The sequence below is a fragment of the Cyanistes caeruleus genome, chromosome 21 (assembly GCF_971803275.1).
Source record: "Cyanistes caeruleus chromosome 21, bCyaCae1.hap1.1, whole genome shotgun sequence".
Taxonomy (NCBI): Eukaryota; Metazoa; Chordata; class Aves; order Passeriformes; family Paridae; genus Cyanistes; species Cyanistes caeruleus.
Window position 1 is genome coordinate 2,289,754 of NC_141721.1, and position 25,031 is coordinate 2,314,784.

The following is a 25,031-nucleotide window of genomic DNA, read 5'->3' on the forward strand; positions in this document are numbered from 1 at the left end:
TTGAGAGTCCATGAAGGAGACAATCAAATGATTGTCACTATCCCCAAGGCTGTGGGGGGAAGACAAAGAAAGTTGTTCATTTCAACACCTACTGTCCATCCCAACCTGCCCCCTTCCAAAACACTCTCTGTTCACCCCTAGTCCTTCCTGCTTCAGAGCTCTGTGGCAGCAATGTTCATGTTGAGTTGCAATTTTATAACTTTCAATTATTTTTTTTTAATTAGTCTTTAGCAGTGTAAGTTCAACTCTTAGCCAGCAGGCAGGTAAATTTCTTTTCACAGGGTGTTATTATTAGAGTTTGATTGGGAAAATCAGGAAACTTTCAGATTTGGTAAACTAACCCTTAAAAGCTTCAGTGAACAAAGCCCAGTGGAGCTGAAAAGTGGACATGTAAAATTCAGAATTTATAGCACTCCAAGGAGTTGTTGCACAGACCAGAAGACAAAGAAGAGATTAATAAAGACAATTCAGTCTATGCTGTAAATCTCCCTACCTTGGAAAAGCATAATAAAAAGATTGAAACATGTGGGCTAATTAGTATGAGAAGCAAGAAAGCTCTAACCAATAGAGATTAGAATACTAACTAATGAAAAGAATGTTGTGATTTTGAATGGATGAACATTAATTTCTTTGTTTGCTAAAATCAGATAAATAAGTGAAAAGTTTTGTGGATGTGTGTGGCTGGAACTATCCACTACACACCCCCTGACCAGCATAAAGTAATCTAACTTGTTGCTACTAAAATTATATTGTTCAAGGGTTTAATTTGTCCTGTTTTAATAAGTTTTATTTATCCTGAAGTTTTCAGTGACAGTGGGAAAAGGCTCTGCCTGTATTTTTGAAAGTTTATTTATTAACTTGATAAAATGAAAGTGTTATTTCTCTGACAGCTATTGTCAGACTTTCGGCTGAGAAGACGTTCCTGGTGCATCACCGGGTTCCCAGTCCTGTCCAGCTACTTGAGGGCTGTCCAAGTCTCATGGTGCTGGAGGAGCCCTGATGCCCTGGAGACGTGTTTGGGGATCGTGCCTGGCCGGTGACCCCGTGGGGCAGCAGGGCCTGGGGGTGAGAGGAAGGAGTGAGCCCCCACGTCCCAGGGGCTGCTCCCACCTGAGCTCTGCCAGCCCAGGATGGGGCAGCAGGAGGGTCACCTGCTTGGCCAGGGACCAGGTGCAGACCCAGCAGACAAGCAGTCCCATATCCCCTGACAGGGCCACACCTGGCTCATGCGGTGTCCTGGTCACCACAGGAATCTGCTCATTACAGCCCCTCCAGGTGTGTCCACAACTGCCCAGCACGCGGGTCACTCTGGGCTGGGAAGGAGAGAACAGCTGGCTGCAACGTGGGGGCAATTCAGCATCCCCTGCAACCCTCCCAAAGCACCTCTCCTTGGGGAAACTGAAGGTACAAATTGACCCTGGATACTCAGCATCACCCTGCCAGCCCCACATGACATGCCTTACCATCATCATCCCTACCTTTTTGGCGAGGGTCCTGTGTCCCTGCAGAAATTCTGAGCTCTGGAGAGAATCCTGAATGGGTGGCAGTGTGTTCTGATAGTCCTCATATCTCTGAGGCACACGGGGGACACTGCCATGGACCGCCAGCCCCCTGTGGGATGGGGCAGAGGACACTCAGTGCCCAGCCCTGTGGCATCACCCTGCTGTGCCAGGGAGGGGACTGGTGGTGCTGCCTGCAGGGATCTGTTCCTCCCAGCTCCTGTCCACCTGCTGCAGGAGGCAAAAGCCTCTCGCACACAGGGACGAGCCCTCCTTGCTGAGGCAGGGCTACCCTGCACCCCATGAGCTGCGGATGTGTCCTCAAAGTCCCTACCTTTGGCTGTACTGTGGCTCCTTGCTGGGGAACAGTGGCTGCAAATATGGGAGTGTCTCGGGCTTCCTGGGGAGAGCAGGAGTTACAGGTGTGTGACAGGGAACAAACAGCCTGTTCTTGTTGGAGGCAGCACCCCCAAACCCATAGGATTATAGCCCATGGCTTCCTGTAGCCCTTGGGATGAGTGCCCACACCCCCTGCTGAAGGGCAGGGCTGCAGGGGGGCTCCCCACATCACACCCTCCCAAGGGGACACTGTCACCCCTGTACTCAGCACAGCAGGTCCCATCTCCCCCCCTGACACCCCTCAGCCCCCAGAGCCCTGGTGCTACTCACTGGCCAGGAACGTGCATGGTGAGCATGCGGTCACAGGACAGGCACGAGAAAGGGACTGGCAGCTGCCTAAGGAGGGTGAGAGAAGAGGGCTGGGGGAGCTCCTGGGGCCACAGCCCTGCCCACACACAGGCAGCAGCTCGCTGGCAGCAGCCAGGGGCCGGGCAGCTCTGGGGTGCTGTGTCACAGCCCTGCCTGAGAGGAGGAGCTGCCATGTCCCACCCTGGCTCCTGGGAGCCTCTGCACGCACATCCCCCATTTTGCTTTGGGAGGGCTCCATCCTGCAGGTGCCCCCTCCTTGTGCCTCCTGTTCTGGGTGGATTGAAGTGGAAGGAGAAGGTGCAGCTGCTTCATCAGCATCTCCATGGTTGATTTAGCAGATGAATTGGTCCCAGGGCAGGGGACCACACCTGGGACAGCTGGAGGGAATGGGACCATCACCATCCCCAAGGCAATCACCATCTCCATCACACTCACTTCTTAATCCCAGCACCACTGTCACCCTCCTTGGTTAAACTCTTGAGGTGGTCAATGCTTCTCCTCCACATCTCGCCCATCTGGCTACTGAAATCTGTCAGCTCCAGGCGATCCAGCTGTGAACAGGTGCACAGCCTCAGCCAGCTGCCCCAGGATACAACATGCAGGTCTCCAGGGAAAAGCCTGGAAGGGGATCCTCAGAGGGATGCTGCCTCAGGCTGTCAAGTCCCAAAGGTGTCAGTTTCTGATGGTGGGGACCATGAGAACCGCTCACCTTCTCTTCCATTGCATCGCTGAACTGCTGCTGCATCTTGTTCCAGTGCTCCTCCTGGCCTGAGATCTGGCTCTGCAGCTCCTGCATCCTCTCATTCAGCCGCTCCATATTTGCATCAAACTGGCTGCAGTTGACTTTGCTGCCCAAGGCAGCTTTGTCGGCCTTCTATCGAGGGGAAGGGCAGGGGAGCAGTGGGGAAAGGGATGAGAAAGGACAGGCAGGGCAGCACACGTGAGGGGCAGAGGGAGAAGTGCCTCCTCCAGGCCATCATGCCCCTTTCAGGGTGCTGTGGCCCCATTTGCCCCATCACCCTGGTGAGCTTGGTCCCACCATGTGAAGGGTGAGGCACCCCATGAGCTCAGGAAATCCTCCCTCCCACAGGCCAGTTCTGCCAGCCAGCCCCCAAGGGACAAGGGACATTTGTCACCATGCCCAGGAACCCCTGGGCTGGCACAAAGGCCCCTGGAGACTGTACCGTGTCCATGGCTGCCAACATTTCCTGTTCATCTGCTTTCTCTTTCTGCAGCTTCTCCAGAGACTGGAACAGCATCTTTCAGCACAGAAGGGAACCCATGACACCCCAGCAGGGCTGGAGCTGCCTCCTGGGGCATCCCCCAGGAGCAGGGAGCACACCCTCCTCCCTGCCCCAAACAATATCAAGGAAAGGCACTTGGAATCAGCACAGTGCCGTGAGTAGGTCAGCAGGGAGACAGATTCCTTGAGATCCCTGCCTGGAGTCTTCCTGGGTCATGCTCTGACTCCAAAGGGGTTTCAGCCACACACCTCAATTGCCTGCTGCTTTTCTTGAGAGTCCTTCTGGAGACTCTCTGCGATGAAGCTGAGCTTCTCATAGTCCCTTTGCATCTGCATAACTGTGGCATCCTTGGGCTGCATCATCTCTTGATCCTGTTCCAAGGAGGAAAAACATTTGATGCTGACCAAAGGGAGTCTGTCTGCTCCACAGGGGCAGACCCGCATTACTCAGCCAGTAGCCATGAGCCCTCAGTTTCAACAGGACTTTTGTGTCAAGGCTTTAATTTCTGTCCATGCCTCTGACTGGTCCAGGCAAATCTGGTGCAGTTTGGGTCTCCCCCACATTACAGCACAGCATAAGCAGCTGGGGGATGCCATCAACATACTCCCCAGTCCTCCATGTTGCCAACTGCCTACCTGGCCCCAGTTCCTCATCATCCTTTCAAGCTTGGCCATGGCCACCTGCCGAGACTCCAGGGAGTCCACCTGCTCCTGGAGTTTCTCACAGCGCAGGAGGAGCTCCCCCAACTGCTCATTGATGTCGACAGAGCAGCTGGAGCACTCCCCCTTTGCCTTCTGCTCCTCCTCCACGCTCCCCACTGTCTCCTCTGTTCCAGCCATCTGCAGGAAGGGCAGAGGGAATTGGCTCAAGAGATGGGATGGATGGAATCAACAGCACTGGGTGGCCGTACCCAGCTGGGGAATATGGCTGGGAACCCCAGCAGGGCTACTGCACCAAGCCAGTGAGTGGTAGGAGTCCTCCCCCAGGACCTCTCCTCATCCACCTGGGTCACTGTCAGCAGCTGCTCCAGCATGGCACTCCTCATCTCCTCCTGCTCTTCCATCTTCTGCAGCTCCCGCTTTGTCTCCTGCAGCACAGCCCTGGCCAGCGAGATGGGGGCAAGGGCAGGGTTACCCTGCAGGGCTGCTCAGGCACTGTCCTGTACCTGCAGGCCAGGGTGCTCCCAGATCCCCTGGGCTCCCTTGCAGCCCCACAGGGTATGAAAACCACTCTTGTCCTCTTACTCCATTTGCTGAGAGAGCTCTTCACTGGTCTCTTCTCTCCACTGGGCTGTATCCTGCCTAAGCTTTTTAATGTCCTCCTCCAGCTTCTTCATCTGGGAAGGTCAGTGATGGCAGAGTCAGGGCACAGACATCAATCATGTTGTCCCAGCGTGGGGGCCCTTCAGCTGCACGGAAAACCCCAGAGCCCCCCACCCATTCCTGAGACCCTGACCCTAAACCGCTGCTCTTGGAGTCCCATTGAAGTTCCCCATGAGAGCCCAAGGGTGACATCACCCTGTAGCTCACCGAGGCAGCCAACTCCTTCATCGTCTGTGCCATGCGGGTCTGTGCTGTCTGTATCCTTTGAACCTCCTCACGGAGATCCGGGGAGAGATTCGTGTCCTAGGAGAGAGGAGTGGTGCTAGTCAGTCTCTGGGGAGGGTCAGTGGGGACCTGCAAGGCCTTGAGCCCTGCCATGGTTTGTGGAGCACTGGGGGACAGCGCAGGGCCCGGCTCAGCCAGGCTGGGAGGCTGCAGGCAGCATTCTCCACACATCCAGCCAGCAGAGCCCAGGGCACGGGCTGCTGTCTCAGAGCCAGGGCTTGCTCCCAGCAGCAGTTCACCTCATCCTGCGCCTCCTGGATCTTCTTTTCCTTTGTCATGCCAGACTGTAGGAGAAAGTGGTATCAGAGATGAGGAGTGTGGGAAACACAACCATCACCACCAGAGTGGTATTCACCGACCTGTCCCTTCTTCTTCTTCTTCAAGTTCTCTGACCTAGAGGACTGCAGGAGAAAGTGGTAAGGGTGACAAGTACCTGAGGAGTGCCTGTGGGGAAAATGATCTGCACCACCACAGTGGTCTGCAGAGACCTGTACCTTTCTTAAGCCCTTTGACGCACTTGTGGTTCCATCAGCATCCTCAAGAACCTGTGAAGCAGTCCAAGTAGTGGGATATCAGAGGTGATGGCCAGGGCAGCAACACCCCAAAGAGCCCCACCCTGCCACAGGCAGCCCATGGCTCAGCCAGGCCAGCAGGTGCCAGTGCCACCAGCCCCAGCCCAGCTCAGTGCCAGAGCACTGAAGCCCACGCAGATGGCAAAGAGCCACTGCCAGCAGCTCAAGCTCTGCCTGGGCAGTGAGGGCAGTGCCAAGCACCGCTGTCTGAGGAAGTGAGGAGGGGCTGTCTGGTGGGGGAGAGCCCAGGGGGCTGGGAAGAGCCTCTACCTTGGACATGTGTTCCTTGTCGACTTCCATCTCCTTCTTAATTTCTTTCACTTCAGTAGCTACATCAGCGAGTGAGGGGCCACTCAGCTGGCCCGGCCACGGCTCCTCGGTGGTCAGGTACTGCACGTTCAGGTGCTCCAGCATGACCTGCAGCAGTTTTCTCAAGGCTGCAAATTGAACAGCCCCTTTCTCGGGTGCCCCGATGGAGAGATCCAGGAGCTGGGAGAGGCTGAGCGTGTCCAGGGATGTTTCCATGTCTGCACGCACTCGGTCCCTGGTTGGTCAGAAGCCTTCTTGCCCAGTTGGGTCAGTCAGGGATGAGCAAAAGGCATAACGAAGGGGGTGAGCAAAAGGGATGGAAAAAAGAATGAGCAGCCAGCAGGCTCCTTCCTCCTTCCTCATCCCTTGCAGGACTGGAGCTTGCCCTGCTCATGCCCCTCTTCATCACAGCTCCCGTTGCCAGGCAGCACACCCCGCCCCTGGGAGCTGGTGGGTCACAGACTCATGAAGTCATGAAGTCATGGAATGGCTTGGGTTGGAAGGAACCTCAAAGATCCTCTCTTTCCAATCACCTGTCATAGGCAGGAACACCTTCCACTGGACCAGCTTGCTCCACGTCCCATCCAGCCAGACCCTGGGCACTTTCAGGAATGGGGCAGACACAATTTCTTTGGGCAACCTGTACCAAAGCATCCTGACCCTCACATGGAATATTTTCTTCCCAATAGCCAATCTAACCCTGCCATGTCACAGTGTGAAGCCATTCCCCCTTGTCCTGTCATTCAAGGCCCTTGTGCCAAGCCCCTCTCCAGCCCTTTTGGAGCCTCTTTTTGGTGCTCAAAGGTCTCACAGGTCAGGAGAGGCCTCTCTCTTTTTCTTTTAATCAGTTGAAGACTTGAGTTGCAGCTAAGCCAGTTCTTCATCTGCTGTGTCAGTGTCCTCTTCTGTGGTATCCCATGTTGTTGGTTTCCTTCTTCTTGCATTGTGGAGTGGGCAGTAAGCCTGGCTTTGCTGTGCAGGTGAACTGTCAGTGTGAGTCACCACGGGCAGGGCACCGGAACAACCACAACGGCCCAGGTGAAGTGCAAAGGGCACATTTCTGTTTGTGTCCTCAGCAAATGAGGGATCCCCAAAGCAGCACCTGGGCAGAGGCCGTGGGCAGGGCCAGTGGTCCCACAGAGCTCAGTCCCTGTGAGAGAATGGCCAAACCTGCTGCTTTCACCTGGGATTCAGACATTGGCTGCTCGGTGGTTTGGCACAGCAAGCCCAAGGCCTGGTTTGGAGCATGTAACACCCAGGCAGCTTTGGTACCATCATTCCATAGGGCACCAGCATCACAAAAAAAATACTATTACATCATTTTTTTTCTCAGATAGTTAAAATCACAGCCTAGAGTGCTGTGGGGCAGTACAGAGCTGCCTGCTCTGCCTCAGCACCAAGAACCAGCACAAATCCATCCAGTCCTGCCTCATGTGTGACAGCAAAACTCTGTGATGCTCAGAGCATCCACATGGACGTGTGGTGGGAACACAGGGACAGGAGAGGCAGGGCCTGGGATGGGGCAGCTCCTCCTGGACTGATTCACTGCAATCCCCAATTTCCATGTGCTCTGAAGGTCTGTGGTAGATGACCTGGAAGGAATGAGGATGACCCAACCACAGTCTATGCAAAATGAAGGTGGCACTGCTCAAACAAGTATGGATCAGTGCTGAGGTGCCCGGAGATGGGTCTGGCACAGCACCCTGCAACACTCCTCACCTCAGGGCATTGTGGACATGTCAGTGAGGGACTGGGGAGACAATTAGAAAATAATCACAGATTAATAAATAGCACAACCACGCTGAGGCTTGGGAGATGCTCGACAACAGCAGCTGCCCAGGCAGGAGATGGTGCTGGGCTTGGCTGTCCCCACCTCTGGCATGGGATGCAGAAGAGCAAATGCAGCTGTGCTCCAGCTCAGCTCATCCCCAGGGCAGCTCTGCAGCCTCCCAGCCACTTGCAGAGCCCAAACACAGATGGCTCAAGGTCTCTGCTGGTGCTCAGGGCAGGGGGAACAGTGCCACAGCCCCGTGGCCCCAGCCCCTTCCAGCTCAGGACAGTTTGTGCACTGCAGAACACCCTGAACATGCCCCAGCAGCCCCAGGATGCCCAACTTCAGCCACAGAGTTTATTGTTTAGTAGGAGCTCACCACACCAGAAAGCCAGGACAAGGGGATGGTACATGAATACAGATGTGGAGGAGTTACACAGACAGATTTGTACAGCTTTTGTACAGAGGAAGAAAATGAATCAAATAACAAAATAGACATTAGCAGTCAAACCTTTTTTTTTTGTCTTTTTTTTGTATCATACTAACAAAATCTGATAGCCAAAAAATGACTAAGCTACAAAATTGTAATACATACTGTATGGGTAAAAGGTTATCATCCATTTATACATCTAGTATCACCTTTTTTGTGGTAACTTACAGGAGGCCTATAGGATCTTAGTGTATTAATAACTCCCTACAGATAGTGCTGAGCTGCTAAAGCTGCTGAATAACGGAGTACTGGAATTTTTGTTAAGACTTTTACAGTGTCATTTGCATCATTTTGCTTAATGAAACCCTTATGCATCTCTACTGCAAGTCAGAGGAGCTGCTGGTGGCTGGGGGGAGGCAGGAGCTGTAAGGCCTTGGCTGGCAGCTTGGCACCTGTCATTCCAAGAGCTGTCATCATTCCATAGGGCACCAGCATTGTGCTGCCCCTTGCTCCAGCTCTCTGCATGCTGCAGGAGGGATAAAATTGACATTCCCAAGCAAGACTGATTCTTTTCCCTTTGGTCTTGAGAGTTAGAGAAGAAATTCTAGAGAACAGAATTCTGTTGAATTCTGCTGTTGAAATCACTCAATACTAAGTAGTCTCCATTGCAAAGTCTGTTTTTTTCACTGGATAAGGGCTCAGCTCTCAGCAGAGAAGCATCACTAACTGTCAGGAAAACGCCACTGGCTCCAGCAGCACGTCACCTCCTGCTCCCCACCCTGCACCGCTGCTCTGGGGCAGGATGCTCAGGCCCCATCTGCAGATGGAAAACCAGCATGGCATTCTCAGGCTGGGAGAAAGGCTGGGGAAAGCACAGCCCTTCCCTTACCAGCTCTCAGGGATCGAGGTAAGAGCAAGGCTGAAGCCAAAGGGGGAGTGAAGGCACAAACAGGAACCAGCCCGGATCAACAACAGGACAAGGGTGCATCACCGCTCCAGTGCCCCGGAACTCTCTCCCAAAGAACCAAGCCAGTAAGACCAAGTATCATGAAGTACTTTATACACCACCACATAGGTAAAAATAGCACTTAAACTTACAAATAAATAGAGGGGCTGGGGAACCTCCCCCTTGTCCTTTCCAAGTTTGTCCCTAGTGTGGTCTCTTACCTCCTCAGAACGGCAGCCAGAGGCTGGTGCCCTGGGGAAGCCTGTGATAGTTTTGGAGAGGGAGGAAGTGAGTGAGTCCAACCCCTCCTGGCCCTTAGACAGGGTTGAGCTGAAGCCCACATGAGCACACAACAGCATATCCTGTTGGCATCGTGCATGGCCCTGTCTGGGAGCAGCTCCCCCAATGGGTGGGGGGCTCCAACCCTCAGCCCTGCAACACCGTGACCACACAGCCTGCACACAGAGCCAAGCAGTGCCAACAGCTCCTGGCTGACCCTCAGGGACCAGCACAGTCATTTACAGCCAGAGAAGACCATCAGCACTAACTCTGAACCTGGTCTGAACCCATCTGTTCCTGTTCTGCATTGTCTCCCAGGCTGAATGGGAAAAGCCACAGGTCTGAGCTGCTCTCAGGGGATGGTCCCTGGGAAGAGGCAGAGACTCTTGTAGCCTGACAGCTTTGGATCTGATCAACAGAACCAAATGGTCTCCATAGCCACTCTCAGGGGGTCTCATTCTATACAGAGCCAAAGGGAGGTGGAAAACACAGGTACCTCTGCTGTAGGTGAAGGCAGCTGGTCACAAGTCACTGGAAAACCCGTAAGGGAAAGCAAGTTACAAACCAGAATGGGGCCTCCCTCTTGCAGGTGCCCAGGAAGCCCATGGGATCTGCAGACATGACTTCAGAGACCATCCCACCAACAGGAGAATTTTGGGAAACATCAGCCCTACATTCTTTAAAAAAGCAGTGAGGTATTCACTATTGAGGGCTGTAACAAACAAAAACTCCCTCTGGGATTTTCCAAAATCACTCAGAAGATGAATACTCAGCCAGAAGGGCTTTGAAGACCATTGCTACAATCCCTTGAGAAACTCCCAGAGCAAGGCAGAGATGTGGCAATCTTCCTGGTGATTAGTAAGAGCTGAAGAAACACTCCTACAAGGCAGGATAGAATCCTACATGAATTATTTCCAGCCAGTTCAATCCAATGCTCTGTCTCCTGCTACCATGTGCAGATTTCTGCTGTGATTTCTGACCTGCTTTACCTTCCCTCGAGTCCCCTTCCTCTCCCATCCTCCAAAGGACAGGAGATTACCTGTGTCAGGTGAGAAGGGTCAAGTACTCAGTGTCATCCTCCTCATGGCAAGATTGCAGCCATCAAATCTTTCCCAGGCAGCTTCTGGCTGCCCATCCTTCAAAGAAGCAGGAGCCTGGCAACCCACTGAGAAAAGGTGACACAACTTTGTGGGAAATCAGGGCAAAAAGCAACAGAGCTGATGTGCCATCATGTTCACCTGCTGGGGGTCAGCCTCACAACTCCTCTCCCATCTTGTCCTGTCACAGATGCCCCATCACAGCACAAGAGCTCATGAAGGCTGGAGGAGTTGGGCACTAAGTGGGAGAAGCCTGGAAAAATATTGTGACTGTTGTCTGTGCTACTGAACAGTGAACCTGAGCTGGGCTCTTTCACACCTTTAGGAGCATGTTGTCACCTTCCTCTGCCCTGATGCCACCTGGGAGCTGTGGTGCAAAGTCAGAGGAAAGCCTTGGGAAGAAGGAACAAGATCCTCTGCTGGTACAGACACAAGAGCTGTGTGGGCTCTGGTCTTGGATTGCCTCTGCTCCAAACACACTCAGGTCATGCACAGAGGATTGCTGAAGCCATCAAAGGCTCACAGCAGCACCTTCATCTCATCCATCCTGGTTAGCAGCAGATGGGCATCACACTGAAGAGCCAAGGACAGCTGTGCAGAGCACCAGGCAACCCACAGTGAGCTGTTAAATGAAACAGGCAAGGAGGGAACCATTTTCTCAATGCACTGACTGCCCCCAGCATGGAGCTCCAAGGCCAGTGATGCTGGGACCCAGCATCTGCAGAGTCCTGAGTTCAAAACAGACCCAATGAACCCCCCAGGAGTGAGGGGGACCAAGCTGGACAGCTGGCCATGGCACAGGACTCCAGCAGGCCTGCTCAGAGATCTCACTGCAGGAGAAAGGCCAACTACACAGGCAAGGTGTGCCTGACCCCAAACTCAGAGCCAGCACATCTTCTTCCCCAAATGGCAGAGGAGAAGAAACAAAATAAATATCCCTCTGAAACTGGATTATTTCCCACAACATGCTATAATACAAGAACTAAGTGCAGCCTCTGCTCTAAAACAGCGATGTCTTCCACAAAAGGAGGAGGGGAACACGGCCCCAGACCTCACATCATCAGCCCAGCAGGTTTCACTCACTTGTGCAGGTCCTCAGGACACCAGGGTGTGTGGGAGGGAAGGGACAGACCCCGTGGGAAGGGTGCAGTCTATGGGCACGTGCTTTGAACACCACAGGCAAATCCCTTTGCAGCTCCTGTGGGGTTACTGGGACCTGCTGACACTTCAGCCACAGGTCAGGGCAGCTGTCACCCAAACCACGTCAGCTGGTGGGACAAGGGCAGCTCAAACAATACAAATTCCACAGTCAAAACCATACAAGTAAGAAACCAAACCCAGAGAGGTCTCTCTGCTCCCTCCTGGAACAATGGCTGTCTTGGAAAACTGGACTCTGGGATTGTCCTGATTACAACAGTTAGTACATTATAAACATTGTCCTGCTTTAAAGTGAAAATACTGTGTGTGGTCTTTTGGAGGTGCTAAAGCCAGATGTGGTGGTGTTTTTCCTGACTGTGCAGAGGAGCTGATATTGGCGTGAAATGATCCTTTCCACCTCTTCTCTATCAGAGCTTCTCCTAGAAGAAAACAGATCTTGTTAGGCAGAATGAGGACAAGCACAGAGGCTTTTTTTGGAAGAGGCATGGAGCAGAATGCCCACAGCTTTTATGGGTAGATGAAGTCTGCTGTGGGAGGCCAGGGCAGCATGTCCCACAAATGCCACCCATGTAAAGGGGACAGCAGAGATCTGAGGCTGAGCAGGTTCGAGCAGGGGCTGCCAGGAGAAGTGTCACACAGCACTGACCCAGGAGACTGTGGGGAAACTCCCTTTGCACCTCTGTGTGCTCCTCACCACCACCTTCCCCAGGGCTTCAAGGGGTTTCTAGTGAGGTTCCCACCACACTTGGGAGCTGGAGCTGTGCAAAGCCTCTTGCTTTTGCTGTGGGAATGAAACAGTCAAGCTGTGCTGGAAGAAGTACCCCCATCCAAATGCTGTCCCCACCACAGCAGGCAAGAAACCACACGAAGCAGATCCTGTTTTAAACAACATTCTGCTCATAACTCACCTCTTGCTTGTGGGATTTATCCTGCTGGTGAATCCCGTTAGCAGACCCTGAATTTCCAACAGTCTGCAATGGAAGACAGACAACACTTACTGAAGGGGGACACAGATCCTGCTGGGTTTGCTTACAAGCACTGAAAAGTAGGCAGTGAGACTGCTCTATCCTCCCTTAGCTGCCCACTCCTCACAAGGAAAAAAGGATGCAAAAACCTCAGCTCACTCCTGGGCTGAGAATCTGGGCAAGAATCTTCCTGCCCTCTGCACCCTGGCTCGATCCCCATGTGCCAGATTGCATCCCCCCCCAGCTACCAAACACCCCCAAGCTCCTTATGAACCCACTGTTCACCCCAGCTCTTAAACACCAAAACACAAATCCAGCCAAGGACAGTGTTAGCTGCAAAGCACAGCATTCTAAACATCCAGCACTGGAAAGCACATTTCCATTCCCCATCTCTGGGGATAAGTCTGGCAACCAGGACAGGCTGTTCTATCTTTAGAGAGGACAAAACTTTTAAACATTTATAAGGTTTCTCTAGCAGAGTAGTATGGAGCCCTTCAGCTTCCCAATGACAGTACAGGCAGCACAAGCAAGAGAAGAAAGCTGCAGCCTGAAGCCCCAGCACTCCCAATGCTGCTGCTTGGGCCTTGACAATCAGAGTCACATCCACTGGTGAACTGCTGATGGCATTATGGGGAGACAAGCTGCAGGGTTTAAGAGTCCCAGTTTTCATCCTCACTGGGACCACAAAGATGCAGAACCAACCCTACAGGACAGAGGTTTAGTTTGATCATGAAAACCAGGCAGAAATTCCAACTAAGCTGGGACAGGAGACTGAGCTGTTTGCCAGGCAGTGGATCCTACCTGGATGGCAAGAACAGTGCTGCTGCCAGGGCCCAGCACCCTCCACCACAGGCAATTCCCTGCCTGCAGCTCACCCAGTTTGGGCACTGACCACACAGCTGATATCAAAAATCAGGCTTCAAGTCTGGTCTCAGAACATGGTCACGATAATGAACAAAGTGGTGCAATTTGCTTGAAATTAAATAAAAAGGGTCCCAGAGGAATCACTAAAGCTCTTCAAGAAAACATCCAAGTGTCAAATCCTTGTTATCTCCTGCAAAGCTGTGGGTCAGGCATTGTCCAGCACAGGGAGAAAGTGAAGATTTTCTTTCTGCCAAAGGCAGATACCTGATGGGTATCACCTGTCACCTGCAAGGTTTCTGCTTAGGGATGCACAGATAAAGCTCTCAAAGAAGAGGGACGTCAGAAAAACCTCAACCTCCGTGTTACCAACACGAGCAGCCAGACAATACTGTACACATAAAGAACAGTTACAGTGCAACTTCCCCATGTTTAGCAGCCATTCTCTGGAGCACAAAGGGACCTGTCATTACCAGCCAGCAGGGATTTTACAGCATTAGGCTGCATCTACAGAGCAAGGCTTTGTCAGGCTGTTCCCAGCAACGAGGAGACCCAGCTGACAGCATCACCCCCTGAGCACAGGGCAAGACCCCAGGGGGACTGATGAGGGCTAAAACAACCCTGTTTGGGGATGTTCTACCTGTGTTTTCTCAGAGGAGAGCCTCATTGCTTCCATGAGCTTCTCCATCTGGTGTCCCTGCTCCAGCGCGTTGCGCAGCACGTCCTCCGTGCTGACGAGCCGGTGCTGCAGCCGGATCACCTCCGACTCTGACGAGGGGTCGATCAGCGAGTATCGCCTCTGGTCCATCACTGACTTCTCCTTGTCCTTAAGGCAGCAAGGGGAAAATCAAAAGATGTTATATCAAAACCAACAGCTGCAGAAACTCGAGGTGGAAACGCACATCATGCCTAGAAGCGCACTGGGATTTCAGCAGCGGGCGGGGGCAGAGCGCAGCTCGCATCAAGGGACCAGGAGCAGCTCCAGTTTGCTCCCAGCAGTTCAAATCAATTCCTCACATCTCAGCCACTGGAGGACGCTGAAGTACCCGGGAATTTGAGGACACTGCTTATTCTTGGATCAGAGAATATGGAAAAGGCGTGGGGTAGCTGAACGACTTTCAGTTTCTCCCACAGATTGTAGCCCTGTTTAGCCATAGATGGAAAAGCTGTGGGATCAGAAGAACACTGGAGAAGGACATAGCAGTCTACAACTTCCTCACGAGGGTAAGCAGAGAGGCACACGCTGATCTCTGCTCTCTCTGACCAGGGACAGGACCCAGGGAACAGCTGGAGCTGTGTCAGGGGAGGTCTAGGCTGGATATCAGGGAAAGGTTTTTCCCTCAGAGGAAACCTTTTCATCCCCAGGCTCCCCAGGGCAGTGGGCATGGCCCCAAGGCTGCTAGAGCTCCAGGAGCATTTGGACAGTGCTCCCAGCCACATGTGATTGTTGGGGTGTCCTGAGCAGGGCCAGGAGTTGGACTTGATGATCCTTGTGGCCTTTCCAGCTTGGGATATTCTGTGATTACACGACAAATGGATATCTTTGCTGCATAGTGAGGTGCTGCTAAGCCAGGCCACAGCTCAGTCGTGGTCAAGAGAATTCCCAAAAGATGCTCAGCAGCACAAAAGAAAACACAAAGATCTGGAAAAAGAGTGAAGGGCTCAGACCCTCTCCCCCACTCCCCTAAGCAGTACAGAGCCCTTCAGCCTCTAGGCCATGCCCAGAAGGGATTTTAGTGCCCTCACCAGCACAACCAGTTTCTCTCGAAGCCCCTTGATGTCATCCTTGAGCTTCTGTTCCTTGAGCCGCCACTCAGCTTTGTGCACTTCCCGGCTGAGGTCCCGCTCCGGCCCCGGGGAGTGCCGGTTTGCCTCCAGTAACAACGCTCTCAGCTCGTTCAGGCTCCTGCAACAGCAGCAGCAAGAGATGAAGAATTCCCAGAGCCCACCCACCGCTGGAGTTCTGCTGTGCTCCCTCCCAACTTTGCTACAGATCCAAAGAAAGGCCGGTGAGCACATCTGACCCGACCCCCACCGCTCTTTTCTCATCCCTCTTTGGGACTGGGACCAGCTCAGGCACAGCCTGGGAGCAGGGCAGCAGCTTGGCTGGCTCTGGAGATGACTTCATTCAGCATCTACACGGGAACTGAGCTGTCTTGCAGCTCCTGGCAAGCAGTGAAAGGGCAGTGCCTTTTGAGAATTCACAGCCTCCAAATTTAACCCAACTCTCACATCAGCATCTCTAAGGAACGGGAAAGCTCTGGGCTGGATTTCAACAGTGCAACCCTACATTTCTTCTGGTGGTTGATTACAGCATCCAGGAAGAACATGAATATACACAGAGCCCCTCTGTCTCCAGCTCTGTCCTCCAGACCTGCACACCCACCTTTCCTTCTTGAGCAGCTCCTGGCTGATCAGGACCAGCTGCCCTGAAGCATCATGTGTTTTCTTGGTCAAGGCTTCCAGTTCTCCTTCCAACCTCTTCTTTTCTTTGAACACCAAATCAGCCTTCTTTTCTGCTGTTTTGCATTTATTTTCCAAAGCTATGAGAAGCAGAGGATTCAAGGGAAGAAAGATCACTTAATCCTTTACTTACATTCCTGCTTTTTGCCTTTTCCCAATCCCTGCTCCTAAAAGCACAGACCTGATTAGCTCTTGACTGGCTTCATCCTGGAAACAACACACCCAGCTCGACTGACTTCTGCCTCATCAGCTTTAACAAGCCCAAACCCTCCCTCACAGGATGCAAATACCTTCTGCAGTTTGTGTTCAATTCCTGAATTAATTTTTACCAGCAATAACCATTCAAAAACCAGCAGCATCATGTTTTACATCAGCCTATTTCAGCTCTGGGCTCTTATTCAACACCAGTGCATGAGACAAGCAGGGAAACATTGCATTCCCACCAACACTGGATTAGGGAAACTTACCACTTACTTGGGCCCTTAGAGTTTCAGTCTGGGTCACCAGGGATGACACTTCTTTGTCTCTTTTACTCAGCTTGTCTTGGAGGTCTGTGGGGGAATGAAAAGACAAAGATTAGAGGGTTGGAAAATGCTTTGTGTAAATTGGGCAGGTGTCAGGTGCACAGCATGGTGGCACACACTGCATCTCACCACACTTGCAGATGGGATGAACACTGGGAAGTTCTACCAGACAGGGTTAAGAAAGCAACCACAAAGGAAGAGGGAGAAAAAGGCAATAAAACATTAATTAAAAAAAAAAAACAAACCCAAAAGGAGCTTTTAGCACGTTTCTTTGTGTCACCTCCTACAGTGGAAAGCAGGGACAGTTTCAAAAGACATGTTTTCTGATAAACTGATGCATTTCCATGCTCAGAGCTGTAGATCTGAAGTCTGATGCTTTTGTGATGCAAATGTGACCTGGTTGTACATCTTTATTCAGTGTGGAAACAATGCACACGTGCACTGAGTGGCCATTTAGAGCAGTGGCTGCTGGATCTAGTTAAGCTCTGCCATCACTAGGCAGGAATTACCTGTCAATCAGCAAACAATTTGGTGCAGAAACATGGAATAGTTTGGTTTGGAAAGGAACTTAAAGCTCATCTTGTTCCACACCCCTGGTTTATACAGGGACATCTTCCACTAGACTGGAAGATATCTTTGCTCTTCATCCTGGGCTGCTCCAAGCCCTGTCCAGCCTGGCCTTGGGCATTTCCATGGATGGGGAATAACATGGATGTGTTCTACAGAATCCCACATCTGCAGAGGCAGGTGAGGCTTATGGACAATGCCTGGCTTGCACTGGGGGCAATGGAAATAGGACAAAACACCTCTGAATCCAGCTCTGCTATTGCTGAGACTCAGTGTTACAGCTCACCCTCTGCGAGGGGGCTGAGTACAGTTCAGTTTGAAGAACACTTTATACAAATTTCCTGAGTGTATAAATTTCACATTTTGTTAAAAGGATGGATTTGATTTATAGTAAGCTTAATATAAAGTTAACTATCATTACTTGAATATCTACCATTACCACTCCTCTCCTGTGAGCAGATAACATCTGATGTCTGAATTTTACCTGCTGTAAAAATCAGTGATGGGATGGAAATGCACCTATTTCCCCAGATCTGTCTCCAACCTGCACCATCTGCATGGAGAGCATCTAACACAGGTAAAAACATCCACCCTTGCATATGCTCAGCTTGATCACAAGGAAAAAACAAATTCAGACAACAAATGTCATCCAGCAAATTTTGACAGATGAAATGATTTCCTAAACCCCTGCCATGCAGCCATCCCTGCAAGAGCAGAAAGTCAGAAGAAGAGAAAGTGTACGAGTCACTAGGACAGGGTAAAAATAATAGCTGCATACCTTCCATAGTCTGCTTCATCTTTATCTTTTCTTCTGAAATATCATTAGTCTCAATCATCTAGAATAAATGTAAAATATAAGATATAAACCAACCCCTCACCCAAAGATTCAATGCAAAGGTTAACAACCACAAAGCCCCATCCATGTCCAAGTTAGGATGTTTTACATCCTTCCCAAGAGGGAAATAAAAGCTTTTTTGAGGAGCCACTTGTCCAGCTGGTACTACTGAGGCTGACCAGGGTGCTCACACACAGCAGCAGGATTCACTCAGGAGGGAACAGAGCCCAAGGTTTTTCCCCACCAGTTCTGGTTCCAGAGGGATGGAAGAGCTGCTGTCCCTCCCACACCTCTGCTCAATCCCAAATACCCAGCTGCAAATGCTCTCCAGCATGCAGCTTGACACCTACCAGTCAACAAGTTCCTCAACTTCTCTAGAACCTAGCTGTGCCCAAAGTTATAAAAACATGGGTAAAATAATAATAATTGATTTTATACAACATTCATAAAAATAATAAACAAGCAAATGCTGGGTCTATAGAGGGGATTCTGCTTTTTTCCCCACCCTCTTTTCTATACTTTAATGAAAAGCCAGAGACTGCAGAGCTTTCAGTGCCAAACTTTCTGTGGCAGAGGTCAAAACTGAGCCCTTCACACCTCTTCCCATCCAACAGCCTTTGCTGGGACCTCAGCACACACAGTTGCTGTGGCCACCACAGTCCAGAGCCCCAGGGTCACTTCTCTGAAGTCTGGGCTGTGGGACAAGTCAAACAGCAGCAGCAGCACCCCCAGAGGAGATGTGTGTGTTTCCTGATGTATTTTTGGTATGGAAATAACTATTTAATTATTCCTGGGAAGCACAGTTGTAGTTCTTCCTTGAAGGTCTAGGAAAGGGTGTCACAAGACACCTTTGCTTGTTTGAAATACCTGAATGGTGAATACTGCAGTCACTTCAAATTAACCAAGACAATTTTAAATAGAATTTGCCCCATGATACTCAAAGGCTTTCACCCATGCATTTCTTCCCATAATCTCCTGATTTTAATTGACACATAGTTGAAATAATTACTTCAAGACTTCCCTGGTTCTAATCCAGTATCAATATTCCCCAGAGCCCTTCCATTTATCTAAAGGGCTCTGGAACAAGCCTCCAGCTTCTTTTCTATTCATTCCTGTTTGAATATTGGCTATAATGTGTTACATATTGTAATAACAACCCCTTTTTCCCAGGCTCCTGGCTGTACTTATTGTTCACAACTGTCCTTACTAGATGAAACATCCTGGAGCAACCCTTCAAACACTAAAAATGCTGGAGATCCCTCCTTGGCCTTTGCCTCTGTTGTAGTGTGCCTATTTCCAAGGTGTGAAGTTCTGACTTAACATGGAATTCATGGGCTTGACTTTGCTCCCTGGAGGTGCAACTGGTTTCAATGGGGCTGTTCATGCTGGGAAGTTAAACACAGGCATTGAATTAATTTCATTGGCATCTCTGTCTGGAACAGAAACTACATCACCAGCTGAAATTTCAACACAGTATTCTTAAAATGCACACATTTCACAGCTTATTTTAATTTTCTGCATCCCCACAGGATGGAAACTGGGCTTTTCCTCATTTCTCATGCAAAATCCAAACACAAATAGGGGCCCAGCCCAGAGCCATGAGTACCAATCTCCCTGCTCACTACAGTGCAGAACCAGCCACGATTCCTTGTGCCATGTACAAGGGGGGGAAAATGCATCCTGTGGCAAATAGTCAAAAAAAAAATAAAATATATATATATAAAAGAATGACTTGAAGAGACACAAAGGCCACAGCAAATTGACCCCTTCATATTACCACTCTTATTTTAGCCCTCCCTGGTCTCATATTCAATCAAGCATTTTATTACCCCATGCCTGGTGTCACTGGGATGAGAGCCCACCCTGACAAACCATGCCAGCCCTAGTCTGCTGTCACAGCAGCCTCCAAACCCAGGTGTGGCCCCACTTGCTTCTTTTTCCTAATTGTCCCACTGTAGTGGCTTTCCAGAGTGGAAAGACACCTTCAGCATGGAGATACAGTGCAGAAAGAGCACTCAGTGGAAGGGAAAAACCATCCAGATATTTGAGGCCTCAGAAAACTGCACAAGGCAGCAGCTGAGGAATTCCCAAGAGTGAAAATAAACAAGCAAAATGACCCTGAAGCCATACATTTGCATGCTGAGAAGGATGCAGGGCCTCCATGGACTGCAGCTTGTTCTCTAAGACAAGCACTTTTTCCTGCAATCTTTGGATTTCCTGTTTGCTGTGGGCTTCTGTTTTCTGTAATGTTTCATAGTCCAACATCTTCTTTTCAGCCAAAGATATCTGCTCTTTCAAGAAAGCTATTGCTTCTGTCTGATCTGTATATTCACCATGAAGTTTCTCCAGTTCATGCACCCTCAGCTCAGCATCTCGACACTTGTCCTTCACATCTTGGAGCTCAAGAAGGTGCTGACTGCTTTTGCTTTCCAGTTGCATTTTCCAGTTGCTGTTGCTTTTCTCCACTTCATCCAAAGCCTCCTGCAGCTTCAGTTTGAGACTCTCTTTCTCCTTTATATGGACAGCTGTCTCAATGTCGTGCTTTGCTTTCAGGTTCTCCAACTCAAGCTGGTGCTCCAACTTTATACTCTCCACCACTGCCTTCAGCTCCACAATCTCCTTGTGCTGGGTGTCAGGGCCTGAGTTGAGTGTGGCTTTCAGGTCCTCCAGAGACTTCTGGTGGTCAGAAGCCAACGTGTCCAACTTGGACTTCCAGTTGTCCATGAGCCCCATGTTCTCGTTAGTGGCTTGCTGAACTTTATGTTTCAGATCAACAATCTCCTGCGAGTACTTCTCATTGACAGATTTCAGCTTCTCCATCTCCTGCTGGTACTTCTTCAGCGTCTTCTCGTACTTCTCCTTCAGCTGGCTGCTCTCCTTCTGGTGCTCCTTGTTGGCAGACAGCAGCTGATCCCGCAACCGAAGAGCCTCCGACTGCAAGCCCAGGTTGTGCTCGGGGGTCTCTGCTTGGTGGGAGCTCTGGAGGCACTGCCGGAGCTCGTCCACCTCGCTGCGCCTGAGGCTCAGCTCCTCCTCCAGCTGCAGGATCCTGGACTTCTCCGCCACCGTGGTTAACTGCAACACGACACAGAACACAAAGTCAGCGCCTCTCTCCCCTTTAGCAAGCGTTCTCCAGTGGAAATAAATTCAAGGTAGATTAGTCGAAGTTCAAATAAAGAGGTAAAGAACGCCTGGTACCCTCCGACCTGAGCACAGTTTTGCACCAGGGTAACCAACACCGACACCTTGCAGTTATGTCTGTGCCAATTGCAATTTATTTATTCCTAATACAAACCTCTTGTTTTCCACAGAAAAACACCTTGGAAATAACCCCTGAAATTCACTAGAGAGCAACGGTGGTTTATGAAAAATAATGTCCTGGAAGGGCATTATGTTTCCAGACCAGGCATCTTGCCAGATGATGCACAGAGATGTGACTGCACATGCAAGAATTTCACAAGCATCAAAACCAGCATTAAGCATATCATGTTTCCTTTATTGCTCAGCAATCCTCAGCCTGCAAACCTCTCTTCTGTAACAGAATTTGTTTACCCTGGTGTAAAAAGGAAAAGGGATTTTTACATATGAGTACTTGTTAGAGTTTATTGGCAAAGTCAAAATAACAAAGGAGGCTAGAGGATGCAAGACAATAAAATCTGGCCATGGTACACATTGAGCTTAAGGGCTATGGATCCATGTTTTGCCATCTGAATGTAACCTGGCAGGGCTGAACTCCCTGCACGTCACAGGGAGTACAGGGTGCTGCCACTACGGATGGAGAAGAGGATGAAATATTAGAAAAAGGCAAAAGAAAGAAGGAAAGCGAGCCAAACTCCAAGAGATCAATTTTACTCCGTTTCAATTGCCATTTCCCCAGCAGCCATCAGCCCAGGAGGCTGGTGGTCATTATTTTAGATGGGCACAGGGTGCTTCAAACCATCCACACCTTTTGGAGACCCTCACATTTGTGTTTTCTACAGCTCTCAAACCCATTGCTGCTCACACTGCAGCAAGTTTGCTGCGTCCCACACCACATGAGCATGAAAAAGCCCTTTCCACATCTGGCTGCTTTTTTAGGATTGCTCTGGGCAGCCTGTCCTGCTGCAGGCCCACCTGCATTCAGCAGTACCTTCCACTTCAGATGGCAGCTCCCACAAGGGGCAGGGGACACTGGAATGTTGATTGCAATGTTATTTCCTCTTACAGCCTGGGGGAGCCTCGAAGCAGAATGAATTGTGCAGGGTGTGGATATTATTGGGATATGTATGAATTGTAAGAGCTCATGTGTCAGATGGTGGCGTGGGGCAGGGAAGCAAACTCAGTCTGAGAAACGAGTTCCCCACAAGAGAAGCAAAGCTAGAAATCATATACTTTACTATTTCTGGGAAAGAGAGCAAATAAAAAACAAAACAAACAGAAAAAAAAAAAAACCAAGCCAAAATCAATCAACCCCCACAAAAAACCAAAAAGAAAGAAACCCAAAGCAAGGCATCACGAGCACCAGGGCAGTGCAAGCGCTGTCTGCAGGCAGGGCAAGTGAGGGTCCATTACCCTGGTGTCCTCTAATTCTCTGAGGAGTTTTTCAGCCTGTGCCTTCTCAAACAGCAGGCTCTGCTCGAGCTCCCGTATTCGGGCATGCTCCAACTGCGTCTGAGTCTGCTCACACAGAGGGAAAAAAGAACAGTGGAGATGGGAGTAGGGGAAGGGAGGGAGAGAGAGAGAGAGGGAAAGAGAAGGCTGCAACATCATCTCCAGCATAAAAGACAAGGAAAGGCAGTTCACAACAGGAAGAGAATAAAAACCCAAGCAAGGAGGAAAAATCCAACCGAACAGAAAATGGTCCCTAAGGGATTTTACGTGGTACTTGTAGTGGCTCTTCATAAGAAAATTGAGTCTGTGATAGGAAAGCATCCTTCTGCATTAGAAACCTGCTTCAGTGTTTTGCTGCATCAACTGAAGACACTTCCTAAAAGGCAAAGCTCCCACAAGGCCCTTGTACACATAGAGAATGCAAAGATGCTGCAATGATTCTCCACATCTTTCCTCAAGAAGAATCACAAGGTAGACTGGAAAGAGTCAGATGTTCCCAACCTTTATTTTTGCTCTGGACACAGTGTGAGTCCTACACTAAGTGGGGATAAAACACCCCAGGTCATGCTGTACGTGGCATGTTGTAAAACAAAAAATACACTGCGCTGAAGAGATCAGGGAATTGAGACACCAAACTGCTCTAGAAATCAGTGCTTTGAGTTTGAATGGGCCTGACACGAATTTCAAAGTGATTTTTGTACAGTAAGACTCTACTAATTTTGGCACAAGAAAACAGAGCTTCTTTTGGTTGGTTGGTTTTGGGATTTTTGGTTGGCTGGTTGGTGGTTTGTTTTCAGGGGGTTTTTCTTTGACAAATTCAACTGTGCACAAAAAGTTCATGTAATCTACCCAAATCCAGGAGCACTGGCTCTGAGCGTTGCCTCAGTGCCCTTCACTTTTAAAGCTGAAGTAACATAAAGCTGCACTTGGTGGCAAAGCTCAGCACTCCACAACCACCACTGTAATAGTGAAATAAACTGAAATAAAATTCCCTATAAATAAAAGAAAGGAGACACAGGAAGGTTCATGCACACTCTGGCCTTCACATCTTTTAGGCTTACAAAACCCACATTTTCCTTAAACTTAATTCATCTATCAAACAATAAAATTAATCTAACCAAAAGCAAACAAACCTGCTCAGGACCATTTTTACCCCCATTTTTTGCCCTTCATTTTCCAAATAATTATTTGCTTCCCCCCCCTCTTTCTGTTGGAACCATTTGTAAGGATTTTTCAGCCCTGCCCTACAATAAAACAAGGCTTGGCTAGTTGTGTACAAATTATAGAAACAGAAGTTTAAAAAAATCCATGTTTCATGCTTGCAAAATAACATTGTACATGTATTTACAGATGGTGACATAACTGTCATTTATATTCACATGGCTCTGCATTTTATGTGCCTTATTTAACCCCTGAAGGAGGGGAAAAAAAGATGTGGATTCAAGAGCCCAAATATTATCAAAACCCCAAACTATATAACTTAAGTGCAGAAGTTGGCTTATTGCATCCTAATTAAGAAAAAAAAGGCATTTAATTAATTAAATAAAATTAATTCTGCTTCCTGCAAAGCCCTAAGATTCACATCTCGACAGGGAGTTCCAGGATTGATTTTAATCAAGAGGAATAAATATTCCATTGATACCAATTAATTAACTGGTGGCAGCACATCAGATATTTGCTAGCTGAGCATGCTGACCTATTACAAAACTCACCTCTGGACTTCTCAAAGAGATTCTCTCCAGGCTCTGGAGTTTAACACAAGTGCCCAATCGAGCTCTCAGTCCCACCTGAAATTCTTGCTCAGTATCTATTAATTCTGCTATTTTCCAACTCCAGAAAAACATATGGAAATAGAGGAAAAAAAACAACCAACCAACAATTTAAAAACAGATTAACTGTTTTACAGTCCTAAACTCTTAAATCCTGTATAGCTTTATGCAAATTGGTTTGCTAGTACTAACCTGTATGAGTCAGAACCTCAAATCCAAAGTTCTCCTGCACTTTGAGGAAGCCCAGATATGAATTTCAGATTTACTTGCAGCTATTAGCCTTAAATTACTGTTCACAAATTACAAACTGACTTCCCACTGGCATTCAAGGCATGCTGCAGGATCCAGGAGATGAGCCTGAGAGAGTTCCTTGATGAGGAAAATATTTCCTGTAAATCACGGTCTTCCACCACAAAAAGTCTTTCTTGAAAGCTTTTCCTACATTTGTTTTTCATCTTCCAAATCACTAGAGCATCAGCTGCCAACCAGGATCAAAAATGGGTTGAGTTCATAACTAAACTTCAAGGTTAAATCCACAGCCCCTCTATCAGAGGTCCAAAACCTTGATCTTTATCTTCAGGCCACCAACACATGGACTTCTTTGGTCAAATTGTTTCCAAGGATGCTGTCTGCTGTGCTCAACACCCAAGAGCCCTAGATTTGTTCAAAACATGCTATTGGGACAAACATCAGGGGATTTAGCCAAGCCTTCAGCAGAAACCCCAGAGCCAGGGAACACGGAGCAGAGAATCTGTTCTTACCATTGTCATCACGTCTGTAACTGGCTGTCAAGTCAAAATGAACACTCTCCTCTGAATACCTGGAAAAACTGCTGCT

General features: G+C 49.5%; 2 protein-coding genes across 11 annotated transcripts in view; both read right to left on the bottom strand.

Annotated features, from left to right (window-relative positions):
* Window positions 1-833: 833 nt before the first annotated feature.
* LOC111937659 (uncharacterized) lies at window positions 834-7,963 on the bottom strand. The gene is made up of 17 exons (XM_086858930.1): window positions 5,901-7,963; window positions 5,553-5,603; window positions 5,418-5,459; window positions 5,298-5,342; window positions 4,981-5,076; window positions 4,696-4,787; window positions 4,455-4,551; window positions 4,087-4,290; window positions 3,700-3,822; window positions 3,392-3,466; window positions 2,917-3,081; window positions 2,643-2,758; window positions 2,169-2,234; window positions 1,834-1,899; window positions 1,479-1,611; window positions 1,220-1,313; window positions 834-1,059 (listed from the first exon to the last, which is right to left on the bottom strand). The coding sequence occupies exons 1-17, from the start codon at window positions 6,153-6,155 to the stop codon at window positions 956-958; spliced, it is 1,824 nt and encodes a 607-aa protein (XP_086715056.1). The 5' UTR covers window positions 6,156-7,963; the 3' UTR covers window positions 834-955.
* A 90-nt stretch (window positions 7,964-8,053) lies between these two features.
* CLIP2 (CAP-Gly domain containing linker protein 2) overlaps window positions 8,054-25,031 on the bottom strand; it is a 62,507-nt gene continuing 45,529 nt past the window's right edge. For 5 of the 10 annotated variants that reach the window (XM_086858923.1, XM_023939086.2, XM_086858922.1 and 2 more), the window contains 9 exons: window positions 22,387-22,491; window positions 19,966-20,910; window positions 17,779-17,836; window positions 16,377-16,460; window positions 15,833-15,989; window positions 15,193-15,352; window positions 14,087-14,272; window positions 12,529-12,591; window positions 8,054-12,039 (listed from right to left, as the gene is read on the bottom strand). In XM_086858923.1, coding sequence (XP_086715049.1) covers window positions 12,028-12,039; window positions 12,529-12,591; window positions 14,087-14,272; window positions 15,193-15,352; window positions 15,833-15,989; window positions 16,377-16,460; window positions 17,779-17,836; window positions 19,966-20,910; window positions 22,387-22,491 — 1,770 coding nt within the window. In that variant the 3' untranslated portion in view covers window positions 8,054-12,027. The remainder of the gene's footprint in view (window positions 12,040-12,528; window positions 12,592-14,086; window positions 14,273-15,192; window positions 15,353-15,832; window positions 15,990-16,376; window positions 16,461-17,778; window positions 17,837-19,965; window positions 20,911-22,386; window positions 22,492-25,031) is intronic. The other 5 variants (XM_086858927.1, XM_086858925.1, XM_086858928.1 and 2 more) reach the window with 1 other exon arrangement.